The following is a 15,953-nucleotide window of genomic DNA, read 5'->3' as shown; positions in this document are numbered from 1 at the left end:
CCCTCCTCCACCCCCCGCCCCCTTGGCAACCACAAGTCTGTTCTCTATGTCTGTGAGTCTCTTTCTGTTTTGTAGATGGTTTGTTTGAGCTGTATTTTAGATTCCACATATGAGTGATATATGGTGTTTGTCTTTCTCTTTCTGACTGACTTCACTTGGTAAGAAAATCTCTAGTTGCATCCATGTTGCTGCAAATGGCATTATTTTGTTCTTTTTTGTGGCTGAGTAGTATTCCATTGTATATATGTACCACATCTTCTTTATCCATTCATCTGTCGATGGATATTTAGGTTGTTTCCATGATTTGGCTTTGTAAATAGCGCTGCTATGAACATAGGGGTGCATGTATCTTTTTGAATTATAGTTTTGTCCGGGTATACGAAGTGTCATGTGCTTTTGAAGGTATGTAAACCGGGGTGCCTTCTAACATAAGGACGGGCACAGACCTAGTAAAAGCAGCTCCTGTTAGACCGAGACATTTAATTTAGTACCTCCTGTTTCTTCAGTGTGATATTGTTCCTAATTTCAATCTATCCTAGGTGTAGTTAGAAACCTCTTCAGAACAATGCTAGAAAGCCCAATTTTCTTTGAAAATTTTAGTCTGTTTAGTTTTTCATGTGAGATTTTTAACCTTTTTCTTTGAAGGGGTCTGTACAATTTAACCCACGGGAGGTAGATGTTGCAGGCTCCAAAGCTAATCGTGCTCGGGGGACCACACTGGGAGCTCTGAAGAAAGAAGAGTTAAACACTCAGTATCTTCAAAATCAGGAGGAAATGCCAAGATATCAGGTTTCCAAGTCAGATAAGAAGCGAAAAAAAAAAAAGAAGAAAAGAGCTAGGGCTCACTTACGTAAATCTTCCCGCCACCTTGGGGAAAAAAAATTAAGATATTCAGCTAGAAAAGAGAGAACTGGAAAATTATTAACCAGTGAATACAATCACAGTTTGCTCCCTGATCGGAATTCTTTGCAAATTGCAATGATTCAAGGTCAATCTCTTGAGAAAGAAGACTACCATGGTTCTAATAAATCCTATTCTTCCAGATTAGTTGAGAGAGACCATGGCAGGAAACAGAAGATCTATGAAACAGATGAATTTATTGACTATCTTTTAAACTACTATCAAAGTCCAAAATATGCCCGTATCTGCCTAGAACCAAGTCACATAACAAGCACATGTCAGTGGCAGAGGGTCGTCCATGCGAAAGGAAGTGGATTTCAAATCAATTTGAGAAAACATAAGTGTCATTTAACCAGTTTGAGCCAAATGCAAAACCTAGATAGGAGAGAACAGGTGCAAGAAGACGATTCCTGGACAAAGATTTATACTCAGGATCCTGAGCATAAACCAGAAAAGAGAGGAAAAGTGGATTATGCCAAAGAATGTAGAATGTTTAAGGGGTTTAAACATCATTGCAAGGACACAGTATGTGAAGCTGGTGATCGGCCATCCCCAACTTTTGGAAAGAGCCATCTGTTGGAACAGACTCATGCTTACCAGGTCCAAGATTCCATATCCACAAGTCAAAGCCAAGTTTCCTCGCCCAACAGGTCAGCAGACTTTAATTTGGAGTTGACAGATTTCTTAGAGGAAATTAGCAGTGATTCTGAATGTTTCAGTGAAATCCTTAGCATAAACAAAGAGGAGAAAGAGAAATCTGTGGCCACACATGATAGCTCCCCAGAAAAGGGATCTCTTGACGCTGATGAAATCATCACTTGCGATCCAGAAATTAGGTCAAGTCAGCAAACCTTGTATTCAGAGTGGAAACATGAGGAGGAAAAATACTCTAAATACGAGCTTAGGAAACCAGGCAAGAGGTCCAATTATGAACTGAGATGTTCATGGCTTGAGGGTGAAAACAATTCTATTAGAGATGAGAAGAGCAACAGCAAAAAGAGGGAAATATTGGCTCCCAAATACGTATTTGATAAAAGCTACCACCACGAATCCAGTGCCAGTGATCAATTAGACACTGTCACAAGAAAGAGGAGGCGGTTTAGTGATAGTACATTTGACCAGAAAGTGAACTATAGGCCCTTTCATGTGCCAAGAACATCGTCAAAAAGTGCTAATGCTTCCTATTTGGGGGATTTTCCCAAAAGAAGAGAGGCTCCACGGAAGTCAGAACATAACCAGGATGCAAGGAGGTTTAAAAGATATGAGAATTCTGAAGATTTCATGCTGAATTCTGATAATTACTATATCAGACGTAACAGTCAGGAGCACATTGACGACGGAAGCTATTCAGGAAACAACTACACTGGTTCTTTATAGTTTCAAATGTTTTGAAGGTCTCTTAGATCAGAAAACTCTTACTCACAATAAAAATGTGCAAGAAGAAAATTTCAGGCCAAATGTAGCTATGTGGTTAGCAACTACAGAGCAAGAGAGCAACACTTAGGAGCAGGAGCGAGGTCAAATGCAAAACCTTGTTTCTCTTGCCAAAGTATAAAGCATAGATCTAAGTGTGTGTGTGTGTTGCAGGTGTGTTGGCAAACTTTGGAAACACAAAACATCCAGATTCTGAAGGTTGGTAAAACAATGTGCTTGCAAAACTTCCTTATCCAAGGACAGACATTTCTACATTTCGATTGCAACTTTAATTTGGTGCCATCAAAGGAGCAAATTAACGTCAAGAGGAGTTAAGATAGCCCTCTATGGCTCTTCAGCTGTCATAATGTTATCATTTAGCATCATTTATCTTCAAAGGGAATGGCAGTGAATGAATAATGATCTTTTCACTCGTTCTTTAATTTGGTCAGCACACCATGTGCAGCAACAAACTTTCCTGACTTTTATCTAGAAGTACCTATAGATAAAAGAGGAGAGATGCCACCTAGAACATATAATAGACTTCTTCATGACATTAGACAGTTCCATGAGCACCCACTAGAAAGAAATTAATCTTATTAATATGTTCATAGGACTCAAAGAGTTGTCCTTTTAGAAACAAAGCCTTGGAAGAAGAATCTAAAAGGGGCTCAGATTGTCCTTTGAGGTTTACACAGACCATTAGCAGAGTTGTTTTTTTGGAAGAACCCTATGTCATTCCATCCTAGAAAAGCAACAGGACTGAAGTGATACAACGTGGGATTTGCCAAAGGAAATATTGAACGATCCTGGGGCACCAATAATGGCACTTGGGAAGAGAGGACGTGACAGTATTCCATTTCAGGTTATGTAATCCTTTCACTCAGGGTTGGGTGACATCAGTTTGTAAAAAGCCACTGAATATCCCCAAACTGACTTTTATAAAACAGTAACAAGTGCCTCCTCAATCCTCAGTAATGCCATGGAGTTAGGAAGAGTCATGGGTAAAGCCCATAGTTTTCTAGCAGGGGAAAAATTGTATGTGTGCCGGATTTGTAAACTCTTAACATAAGCAATTTATCTTTTTACCTACTGGTTTTGGACTCCTTGAATATGTTTTTAAATTGAGATATTTTATAGATTCGTAAAGACATACATCTTAATGCAGTGCATGTTCTATTGAAAGCTCGGCTGATTCATTCTGCCTTATATTGGATTTAGGACCTCAGGGGGCAGTAGGTGACTTTTTTTCTTCCAACGAAGCTATAGCTGACATGGCAATTGAAGACCTCAATGAGATTAGATTGCCTGCAGTGGGGAAAAGGTGATTTTAATCCACGGAAGTAGTGGAAGGCAACATTTTCATATGACATGATTCATTTCAAACAGTCCTAACTTGATAGTCCGTAGAAAAGTACCAGCTGGTAAAGCCAAGGTAGGATGCCAGTCACTGTGGTTGCCCAGAATGACGAGGCACGATGTGTGCTCATGACCACCCTCTTGAGCAACCTGATATCTGAAATGGCTATAAAATCTTCTAATTGATCTAAAGTGAGAGCCACAAGTTGTTTCGTTGATCTCCTCTAATAGCATTTAATAGAGGTATGCCAGTACAAGCAAAGGTTCAGACATGAATGTAACATAGCAGATTGATTATACTCATTGTCAGTGAATGATTTGTTGGCGCCCTTATATTCAATTCCACTTGCAAGCCAGTGACTCTGCCATCAAAACCAGGCTTGGCTTGTCCAATCTGAAACGTCGCTCCTAGGGCGAGTGCCTTTTCTCCTCTGAGGACTAGCAGTGATTATTAACGTTCAGAGTACTGTTGTCCGGAGTAGCCTTTTAAACTACTAACAGCTTGTATTTTGTCAGACAACTTTTGGTAACCAGGTATTATTCTCCTCCAATGAGACCCCACCTCCTTATTTTGTCATGTTTCGTGCCCTTGAAACAAAGAGCATTATGGGTTTGTAATGGAAAGCAGCTATGCTTGTTTTGAAAAAGAAAAAAAAAACAACTCAATCTCTTCTGTCATTTGATAATTTTTCTTTGCAGAGATTTTAGGCGTGAAAACAATTTGCTGCTCAGTAACCAGACATAAAAAAATAAATTGCAGAATACAGCATGTGCAATTAAAAAATTTTTTTGTATAATAGAACTGGTGCTAAGTCACTTCTATATAATATTTTGGTCTTGTTTTGTTTGCTAAATACCATCCTGGGACCTAGAAGAAAGTAAAAATACTGGTTTTATGTTTACTTTCCGTACAACCTTGGATTTTTATGTCTCGTGGTAATGCATTCTAGATTTGAGTAAACCTCTTGTTTTTGGTGTGTGTAGGCCTTAAACAAGGAAGAGAACAATTATCCTGAACTTTTCAGATGAATGGCTCAGTAAGGGATGGAATAGAGCCGAAAATGTTGTAATCACTTTCTGTTAATCAACTTTGTTATTCTTTGTTGTGCTGTTGTTTAAGTGGTGCAGAAGTATTTTCTCATATCTTTTTCCTATGTCCAGTTAAGTGAGGGTCTGAACTTTAAGCTGTGTCTTTTAAAATAGGTGTTTTTATGTTTTTCCTTGTACGTGCTGCTAATAGTACTTTAAGAAAGCTAAAAATCTGTCAGTGTGTTTTTGTTCAATTTGTTTGAATTTCTCAGGTAGAAAGCCATGTAACCTGGTAATTTGGAAAATAAGAACCAAATAAATGTATTTTCATTTGTTGCAAGACTGTTCAAAATGTTAACTTTTAAATAAATGCTGATAATTCCACTTTGGGGGGTTGGGATTTCTACCCGTAGTATGCTGCTTTGCACTAACGTTGCTGATCCCTTTTGTCATTTGCATTGGTAGAGAAATAATACATATTTGACTTTCAGATATATTAAAAATAAAGTTGTCATAGAGTCTTTGTTCATTGACCGCATGTACTGGCTAGAATGTTGCACACCTGCAGTAACATTCCCTATGAAAATATACGTCTGGTTTCAATATTCAAGTTTCGAGGCAGCTTCCCCAGTTTATGGTAATTGCCTGTCAGAGCTCACGAAACCACAGTTGTATTTTCATTTTGGATAAATTAAAATCATGGTATTTGGACTTAAAGACTATTCTCCCTTCAGCAAAGGTTTTATCAGTTCTTTAAAGGTAGCAAAACGGACTCCACGGAATTTCATCTCATCCCTTCAGGCCTTGGTAGAAGTGCTGAAGTTACTCAACATCCAGAAACGAGTCAGAGACACGAGGGGCTTCAGTGATCAGTCTTTGACCCAGCAAGCTTTAGCTGTATTTTCACATGAAATGTACAGCAAACCGCCTCTAAGCATCCCTAACAAAGGCGGACTGTACCTTAGAGAACAACTGGGCACTTTAGAGCTGAAAGGGTTCTTGTTGGGTTCAAAGAGCTCTTTCTGAGACAGCAAGGGCTGTTCTTGCTTGTTCTGGATTGAGGATTTGCATGAAGTTTGGCCCTCTGAGGTAAGGTGAACAGGGCATTGTGTAGAGAAGCCGCAGAGATACCACAAACGCATAGTGAATGCTGCTTCTGACCCATAGATGCTGGGACTGAGAACCACGTATCTGGGCAGGGGCCAGAAGCAAGCAGGTGGGGAGCAAACAGCTGACCCTTCCCCCGCTGTAACCACCACTCCCTCATCTTCTTAAATGGCGCCTTTTACATAGTATGGCTTACGACTATGCGAACTGGATTTGAGAAGTTTTTAGATCAAAGTCCTGCCTGATAGTAATATCACTTTACCTGTAATCAATACATGTTGATTTAGTTCTGAATGGAGGGGAATCCGGCTATTTGGGATTGAAGCTTTTAACCAGGCTCTGGATGTTTTCCTCTTGGCATCAGACAACTGTTTAACTTAGTAAAGGGAATAGCCTAATCTTCGCATCTAAATGAGATTTCAGGCTGCAAAGGTGGCCCAATTTCTCTCTCCCTCCCCTTCCCCCATAGCATATGGCCTAACAGGTTGCTTGGCACAAAACAGGCAACTCGAATATTTGTTGAATGAAAACTAGTGGGGGAAAAGGACACATTTAAAAACAACAAAAACAGGCAATATGGTTTGAGAACGTAAAAGCTGGAAAGCTTTTGAGCCCTCTTTGATTCAGGGAGTACCTCCTTTGTAAGAAGAGTCTGCCAATTTTAACACTAAAATGGCAGAACACTAATATTCAGGGTAATAGGTTGTCTGTGTTTATACAACCAACTGCACATGCAAATCTGATATCCTTCTTTCGGCACAAAGTGAATCAACTTTGCCACTATAAGGATTCCTGAACACTTTACTAATCCGATGATACATTACAGCAAAACCAAAACCTGCCTTGGCACTCGGTAACAATCTTCACTAGAGTTACTCCTTAGTGACCTTGCTGTACACCTCAAGGTGGAAGTCTGCCTTTGAGTTTATTAAGTTCTGACTTAAAGAGGCAGAATTTGACAAGTCACAAAAAGTAAATTCAATTCACTATTTTTTTAACAGGACAAGCTGGTATTTGGTTTGTGGTGTGAGGCCTCTGTAAAGTTCTGCCCCTTTACTTGTCTCTTTTGGAATACAAAAAAGTCACTCAAAAGTGAAACTCTTGAAGCTGGCTACTCAGATTAAGGTTTTAAAAAAACAGGGCAACCCACCACACTATACTGGGTAAAACCGTTTTATTAACTGACCAAAGCACTTCATTTTGTTTTCTGATTTGAGGTAAAACCATTAAACACAGTTCACAAGAAAATACAATGACTATTCAACTACAAGAAACCTAATTGTTCATATAATACTTTTACAAATTCATACAACTGTACAGTCTACTTAAGCTAAGTTTATTGTTAATCAAAAGACCAATATCAAAGACCAAGACACTTGACTACTACTCTTGCAGTGGCTATAGTTTTGTAACAACAGAAGAATAACTGTTACTTTATGAATACACTTTAAAAACCACTTGGCTAGGGATGTATACGGTTTCCTCATTCTTCAGGGGTGTGAAGGCTCTTAGGAGAGCAATCACCTGCTCCTGTCCTGCATGCCCCTCTCTCACGTCCAACCACGTAAAATAACCATGAACGTGGGGATTGGGAAGATAGTCCTACAATCTTATTCATGTATTTTAGGTTTTTAGGCAAGCCAGCTGATTCTTTCCAAAGCTTGCTTTTGAATGTTCACATCCTGTTTTAATCCTTACTGTAGATTACTATGTTAATGAGGGCATCTGAGGGTCCCAAGGCGGACAAGGACAATGGTGCAGACTGGAAACAAAGAAAGTAGATTTCTTGCAGTTGAGCCCAGCTTTGAGATTTCGTTTTGTTACTGGACACCTCTCTTTAATCAATACCAAAGCCTGTGGAACACTGCAGATTTGCTTTAGAGGTAGATAAAACAGAAATCATGCAGTTAAGTCAATTGAGAAATAAGGGATTTGCTGTCTTCAGAGAACATCATGACTAAAAGTTGATCCTTTGTTCCTTGATGCTTGAAGGACTTCGCACGTTTAACATTTTTACCTGTTTGGGGCAAATACCCACGTCTTACCTGTCTCTCAGGAAAAACAAATTCAAATGCAGCCTGTACTGACGACAGGTAGAAGAAAAACAGTAATAACATTTGTATTACAGCACTGCAGTTCACTTTCTGGATCTGTGACACACGAACATATCATGCATTCTAAGACAGAAGTTAGCTTTATCAGTGTCACTAGTGATGTTAATTAAAAAAATGTACAGCAAGTTCAAAACTTTTCTAAATATTGAAATCACCATGTTTTAAAGACAGACTGGAATGTTACAAATGATTCTGCAAAATACAAAAATAGATATGCTTCCACCGAAGGCTTTAATCATTTTTCCGAGCGCTCTCATCTTTCGGCTCCTCCTCATCTGAGTACACGGTGGGCTCCTCCCCCTCCTTCAGCAGTTTGCCCACGTGATGATACTTGACTGGAAGGAGAGAGGAAGACACAATGGTCACTCTCACGCTTTCAAGAAAATCATGACATTTCATTTGAAAGCACTTGTGAGAGGCCTACAAACGACACAGTAGCTTGTTGGGCTTCTTGAAGGTGGTTTATACCACAGTCCCAGCCAAGTCCCAGGGAGTTAGAGTTTTGTTCAGCAGACAGAAATATAGAACAGGTAGCGATGCCTGACAACGAGTGTGCAAGGTAATGTCAGAATGAGCTGTGTTTGTGCATAGGAGGTTTAGCAGAGCAAGGGCTTGTTGTGACTTAGGTGGAAGGGTTGCAGAACACTTTGTGGGAGAAGGATATGCTTTGGAAAATGTGTAGAAGAACTTGGGGAGGGAGGGGTTTCCAGAAAATGCAAATACCACACACAAAGGCATGCAGGTGTGACCGAATGTATCTGGGGGAGCAATAAAGAGACCAAGTTGGCAGGAGTAGACTGGGAGTAGCGCTAGCCAAACAGGGTGGGGAAATCTTAAGACAGATGTGGAAAGCCAGCCTGAGGAGTCCGGACTTATCCCATAGGTGGCAAAGGGCGTTGAAAGTTTACGACAAAGGAATGACAGGGCAAAACAGTGCTGTGGCCACAACGGTATCACTGTATATAGAGAGCAGGGCAGATTACGGTTAGGAGAGCCCAGGAGCAGGGTGACCAGGAGGCCAGCAGGTGGATCCACATGCGGAGGAACAAGAGCCAGGAGGAGGGGGTGTCCGTGGGGATGGGAAGGGAAGGATATGAGACACGTAAAGGAAGCTGGAAACATGAGTTAATGAAGTGAAAACTGGAGATTCCGTGGACCGAAATGGGGACTCTGGAGAGGGAGCCACTCTGGAGGGGCACGTGACTGGAGACTGACAACAGGGACTGGAGAAGTGAAATCAGTATTGGCAAGAAGCAGGTCCCTGGAAACGTTTGAGAAAGAAGGTTCAATGGAATCGTGGGGGTAGAAACCATACTGCAGGGAGCAAGGAGGGATGGAGCAATGGTTAGGGACAACCACGGATTACTAGATGGCTGTCTGGCAGTGAAGGGAAGGAGTGATAATAGTCTAGTGGGTGAAGGGGAGAGCAGGAGACGGAATTCTCCCCCAACACGGGGCAACAGCTATACGTGGTTAAAGGGAAGTGGTAACAGCGAGGCCAGAGAGCACTGGAGATGTTGGAGAAAACAGATTTAAGAGGGCAACCAGAACGTAAGGGACCTGAGAAGGGGCGGAGTCAGCAGACAACCACCATATTGCCTGTATTATTAGGGCCAAGCTAACGTAGGGTTAATCATCTCAAAGTCAGAGGCCAAAAGAACTCCTCTTTCTGAGTATCGGTAGGAATTAGAGGAGTAACCAATCTGTTTAACCAGGCAACCGGAGCTCCTTTGGTGTGAAATAATCGTCAGGAACAATTGGAACTTCCCTATTTGAACATTTTATAAAAGTCCCTAGGGTGCTTGGGACTGTGCAAGACAAAGAAAAGCCGGGTGGCGCCTCAGAAACCTGCCTTAAGGGGAATCCACGCCAGCTCTGAGTGTAGCTGAAGTGTCACAACAGTATTTGGGGCTAGCCTTAGTTTAAGGGGTTGGGGGAACCACACTTTTTACCCCACTGATGAAGGCAGGCCCTAGAAAATAGAGCTTTGTAAGTTATGAATTACGACTCATTGGTTTCATATAGAAGAATCTATTGTTACAAAGGTATCCTGAAGATGCAAAAAATGAGGGACTGTTAGATAGCTGAATTATGTTTTCAGAGTAAAAAGACTTGCCTCTGGACTTGAAAGCTATTAGTCTGCTTGGGATCCAAATTCTAAAGGTAGAGCCATACCTGGCTAATTATTAATCCAGAACTCTCTGAAGTCAGCATTGTTTTCAAAGAAAATGGTTGGATTTAGCCAAAAAAGCCAATAATATTTAACAGATTATAGAGAATGGCAAATAGAAAATGACATTTACAATGAAAAATCCCCCTCAAGGAAATGGTCACTGTCTTTATATACTGTTTCAAAGCTGGGAAAGATTATTATTCAAATTCTTAGCAGTGAAATATTGCTAAAGTGATCATCAAACACTTGGGTTGGACAAAAGCCAGTTCCCCAATTCTCAAAATACGAACTTAACCCCCGTCCTTACTTCCCCCCAGAGACCTCAGCCCATACCATAAGCCAGGAAACAAGTGTCTCCTTTTTGCTTTCTTCTTAAAAACGCAGACACCATTGTTGCTGGGCAGATTATAAGCATCATTTGTAGATGAGGCCTATAGTTAGGCTCAATTAGATTCAAAGAGAAGCTGTTTTGTAGAATACAAGTCTCTCATTCTTTAACAGAAATGTGGGCTGCTTTTAAACGGCAAGTTCTACAAGTGAGGGCTTATGAAAATCCCTCTTTCTATAGCCAAGATGGCCACTCTCCTTTCCCCTGCACACCAAGCACCAAATCCTATTGTGAAATCTATGCAAACCTCTCAAAAATTTAAAAAACAGAAACCCAGGTTTCCACAGAGAACTAGCTAGAAATTGGTATGCAATCACAGCAAGTGACTCAGCACTGCTGCAATTACTTCAAGCCATGAACTTGATCCGTCCAAGATTCAGGAGCCTATCAAAACGCTTCCCAGTTGCAGCCTGCTTAGTAATAACTATTGTACTGCCGTGAATGCCATTACTGGTAGAAATTTGATCCAGGCACAATTAAAAACAAAAAAAAAAACAACCGCTTACAAGTGAACTGAGAGTCCCAGTCATTCAGGGTCTCCTGCTGGGCAGGAGTGAGGTCAGAAAGGTCATCGTACTCGTCCTTCAGTGCTTCCTTATCCAGGCAAAACGTGGCAAGGCCCCTGGATGCATCTCTTCCGGCAAAGACCCCGTATGGCCCCTCTTTAAAAACAAAACAAAACAAAACCAAAGTCGATTATTTATTAGGCAGTCAATTTCTCTGTGGTTCACACACAGAAAATGGCTTCCTTACCCATTAACATGGAGAGTCAATTTCTCTGTGGTTCACACACAGAAAATGGCTTCCTTACCCATTAACATGGAGAGCCTGCTTTTTGAATATCAAATTCCATTTGGAAACCATAAGTGATGTTGATCCTTTGATCATTACCTAGTGGATACTGAAAGACCTGTTGTCATTAAACTTTTAAATAACTAAAACTAAATCAAAATGCTATACATTAGCATTCATTTCTTGTGATTTTCAAACAGCTAATAAAAAAGCCATAAATGATTATCTCCTGGTGGGGAAGGTGTTAGTAGGGAATGATCCAAGATAATAGTGAGTTCGTGGGGCAGAATTCGACTTCTGGACATTGAACCTGGAGCCTGGCTCTGTTCTAGGCACTTGGGCTGCATCAGTGAAAGTTACGGTTTCTGAAGATAAGAAACGCTAAAGTGTAAATGAAAACATCTTCTTATAAACATACTCTGATACGATTTAATGAGTCAAAAGCGTCTTATAGACATCTTTGGTTGCAAGACTAGACTGTGTTAAACATTAACATGTGGTATCTGCAGGAGAAATCATTTTATGAATATCAGTGGTTCAGAAATCTATCCACAGGTTACATAATCTTCAGTGTCAACAAAGAAGAGATGGCACGGGGCTCAGGTCTGTCACCCTGTTTTGGGTGGGCTTAAAGACTGTGAAAATTCTATAAGATATCTGAATGCTATTATACATAATATTATGCTATTATATATGACACTAAATTTTTGTCTAAGAGAGCAGTGAATCATTCTGTAGGTACTTAAAGTGGATTTTTAGGCGTATTTAAATATTGCACAAGTAAATGAAGAGAAGCCAGTGTACTTTAAACAATGTGTTGTTTCCCCAAAGGTGGACTGAGTAGCAAGTCTGACATGAAAAAGTTTGTAGGTAACCACCATGCCAAGTATGAGAACAGATCAAGTTTCGTTACGACCTGGCCACCTGAAACCTCAATCCACCAGGATTCTTTTATTTTTACAAATTAGACGAAATTTATGATCAACTTTTAAATGCACATACGAGTCCAAAGAAAAATGGTTATTTTTAATCATCATTACATACTACCGTTTCCACTAGAGAAGGTAAATAGGCCAAGTGTACAGGTTTGGACCTCACCATTTCAGAAATTATGGTCACAATACTTAAACAATCTGAGGGGAGCATTGAAAGTCTTTGGAGTACATATATATTATTCACCAGAATGTATAGTCACTAGAATGTAAGCTCCAGGAGCAGATTGGTGCCTGTTTTGTTCACTGCTATATTCCCAGCACCCACAAAAGTGCCATGCATACAATAATATCATTAAAAATAATGAATAATTTTTAGGAATCCTTTATAACATCAAGTATAATTTCCAAATGATGTTGTCACATCAGGTTGCCTGACTCCCAGTTTCGGGCTCCATACACAGGCCTACATTCCTCTCAATGACTTTGCAAACTACAATCATATGATGATGCTCCAGGCACACGTTTCAATTGCTTTACGGTGTAGCTCAGTAAGAACAGATATTTACACGATTATGCTTATTGATAATGCCTTTAGGTGTGCCATTGTAAGTGACAAATAATGTAGGTGTGGTTTTCAAATTATCTTGACCGTTACATGCCTACAGAAAGTAGGTCTTCTAAAATCCTCCACGAGGAAAAACTGCTAAGTGGGAGAGTTCCTTAAGAACCTTAGCACATCTGATTTTGATGAGCTGGACTGGGAGAGTAAAACAAACCAGGAGCCGGGATGAAGGCAGGTCACTGCCTGCTATCCTCTTCCTCGTCTCCAGACCAGTGGCCATACTCCCTGAGCCCCCTTATTTTTAGAGGCATCCATATTGGAGGAGCTAAAATCTCTTCTTCCTCCTCTGATCCAAACATTCTATAAAGCAGAACTTTCCAAACCTGGATTCTTCTCGAATTTGCCTGGGGGTGGGTGTGTTAAAATGCAGATTCCTCGATCTTCCCCCCCTCCCGCGGTTATGGAGATTAGGCCAGGAATCTGTATTGTACCTCAAGCGCATCAGGTGATTCTGATCCGCAACCAAGCTTGGAAAAGCCTCATCTCCAAGGCCCCGTCAAGCCTGTCCCCCTCCAACAGCTCAGCAGTCACCCACCCCTCATTTCCCCTCTGGTTGGCTTTTCCTGAAATCCCCACACCCAGCGGCCATCATAGCCCTACCCCTCTTGTTTCTCCGGATCCTCCCACTTCTCCTTCCCTCCATTTTAATTTTTTTTTTTTTTTTTGGCTTCTAGTCCTTTCTCTCCTGCTACGGAGTATAATACTGTGTTACCTTCTCGTCTTGCCACATTCCTGTCGTCCGCTACATTCAGCCTTCCTCATCCAGCTCCCTTCCCCCATGGAGCCTCCCTTGTTCACCTCCCAGCTTTCCCCGTCTGCCACACACAGCACGCGCGCACACACATACCAAACACATGCCACACACATACCTGACACATGCCACATTCCTAGCGCACGCGCGCTCACGCACACACACTAACACGACTGACAAGCCGCATACACTGAATACGCACACACACATAACTCACCGCCACGCACAATGCTCCTACCTGCCGCTAATCCCATCTCCGATTCCCTTCTCCCAGAACCTCACATTCCACCATGGCTACTCCTGGCGTCATCGGCCTTCGCGTCCCCTCCAAGGCTGGACCTCCCTACCTCCTCCCGCCCTCCCCCCCATCAGGTTTCCCTCGAGACACCCTCATTTCCTTTCTCCAGCCGGACACCATCCCCTCCTTTCAGGAACCCTCAAACCCGATACCTTCGAAACCCCCCAACACTGCGCTCTGCTGTGCCACCACCCCCAGCCCCCGCCTTCCAGCCTCGCGATCTCACCCACCCGCCCCCGGCTTAAGCGCTTCGGCCGTCTTCCTCCAGCCCACGCCGGGGCTGGCGGCGCGGACCGGGAATTCTGCGTTCCCCACTGGCCCGCAGCCCTTCTAGGACGCCTCTTGCCCCCTGCCCGCCCGGGGAGCCGCCCTGCCCCGCCCTCCCCGGCTTGCCGCCATTCCGCCCCCACCTCCCTGGGGCGCCCCGCTCCCCCTCGCCTCTCCGGGACCCAGCCCCGTGCCGGGGCTCCTTCTTTTGTCTTTGGGGCCCCCGGCCGGCCGCCGTACCAGGCCCGTAGAACTTGCGGCCTTTGGTCACGTCGAACACCTTGCCGTTGATGGCCATGAGTATACGCGGGTCCTGGACGCCGTCGAAGCGCCGCAGCTCGGCAGGGGTGAAGTCGCGCCGCTTAAGGCGGGGCAGCGGGGGCGGCTCGTCGTCGTCGCTGTCGCTGGCCGTCGGCTGGTCCCCGCGCACGATCTTGTAAAGCAGGAAGATGCAGAGGCCGAGCAGCAGCAGGTTGAGCGGCGACGTGAAAATCTCGTGCAGCAGCCCGCCGCCCTCTAGCTCGCTCGGGTCGGCGCCGGTCGCCGCCACATCCTCGGCAGCCATGATCGCTAGAGCAAAGGTTGGGCCGGGATAGGGAGGGCTCCGGAACTGGCTTTCTCCTCCCTCTCCGCGAGCTAGTGGCGCGCGGGGCCCGGCGGACAAGGACTAGCCAGCGGAGGAGGCGGAGCCAGGCGGTGGCAGGGCCGGATGGGCGGAGCCTCTCAGCCCCGCCTCCCCGCGGCCTCCGAAGCTCCCGGCGCTGCTCAGTCGGGCCCCGCCTAGCTCAGGACCCCCACCTTGCCTCGGGATGCTGGCTCCCCTCCCCCAGCCGGATCCTGCCTACCCCGCCGCCGAGATTGCGGAACACACCCCTCAGCAATACCTGCGAGGCCTGGCCCCAGCCTCACGCCATCCCCACGCCATCCTCTAGCTAACCGCGACGCAGCACGCTGCCCTCCTCCGCACCCCCAGTTGCTCGTCGCACAGCGACCCGCTCGGCCTTGCCAGGTTCTGTGTGAGGCCCCGTCCGCCACCTGATGCGAGCCAGACACTCCGACTCCATTTCCCCTGCTTTAAGCTTCTCCCCACCTTCCAATCCGAAGACTCATCTTTCCCCGGCCAACCCTCGGGACCACGAAGCTCTCTTAGGAGACGGGAAACTCACTCCTTGAGCTCCTTTCCCACCCTAGAGACCCAGACTACCCATTTTCACCTTGGGAATCCCCATTCGCTGCCCTTGACGACCTTTCTCCAATCCTCCCCCGATCAGATGCTGTGGGGCAGACACCCCCGGGATAGCTAAAGTCAGTGCACAGGCCTCATCTGACAGCTCTCCCAATATCTGGGGAAACAGATCGGATCGTCCGATTTGCTTTGGGTTCGTTTTTGGAACACTAAATCCTTTTGCAGTCACTGATTTGCTCAATCTCATTGCAATCACTGATTTGCTCTTGCATCAGCAAGCAACATTCTGTTGCGTTTTTTTGTTTGTTTGTTTGTTTTTGTTTGTCTTGCTCAGAATAATGACCAAAGTTTCTTTGTTTGGCAGCGTTCTTCTATTTGAAGTCGGCCGAGCTATCCTTGGCAGTCAAAATAGCCCTGTGCTGGAGCCCAGAGGAAGGTGGGAGTTTGGAAGGATCCTAGGTTTGGTCCCTTCGTTTCCTCGGTATTTCATCCGGCCTTTGATGTGCTAACCGGCTGCACAGGAGCGGCCTTACGGAGGAAGCAGAGTCTATACCCTTCAGAGTCCTAATCTGGCCGCCCTCTTTATGGTGGCAGGGGGAGGGGAGCGGAAGCAAGGATA

General features: G+C 43.9%; 2 protein-coding genes across 2 annotated transcripts in view; one reads left to right on the top strand and one right to left on the bottom strand.

The window, feature by feature from the left end:
* Nucleotides 1–2,277, top strand: part of LOC133082517 (A-kinase anchor protein 17B-like) — a 96,861-nt gene extending 94,584 nt beyond the window's left edge. The window contains exon 5 of the mRNA XM_061179124.1: nt 646–2,277. Within this exon, the coding sequence (XP_061035107.1) occupies nt 646–2,277 (1,632 nt within the window). The remainder of the gene's footprint in view (nt 1–645) is intronic.
* A 4,688-nt stretch (nt 2,278–6,965) lies between these two features.
* On the bottom strand, nt 6,966–14,806 carry PGRMC1 (progesterone receptor membrane component 1). The gene is made up of 3 exons (XM_061177951.1): nt 14,389–14,806; nt 10,990–11,145; nt 6,966–8,257 (listed from the first exon to the last, which is right to left on the bottom strand). Exons 1-3 carry the CDS (start codon nt 14,711–14,713, stop codon nt 8,154–8,156), a joined length of 585 nt encoding a protein of 194 aa, XP_061033934.1. The 5' UTR covers nt 14,714–14,806; the 3' UTR covers nt 6,966–8,153.
* Nucleotides 14,807–15,953: the final 1,147 nt, after the last annotated feature.

This window comes from Eubalaena glacialis, chromosome X, assembly GCF_028564815.1.
Source record: "Eubalaena glacialis isolate mEubGla1 chromosome X, mEubGla1.1.hap2.+ XY, whole genome shotgun sequence".
NCBI lineage: Eukaryota > Metazoa > Chordata > Mammalia > Artiodactyla > Balaenidae > Eubalaena > Eubalaena glacialis.
Note: the sequence above shows the minus strand (reverse complement) of the source record. Positions and strands in the feature narration are given on the sequence as shown.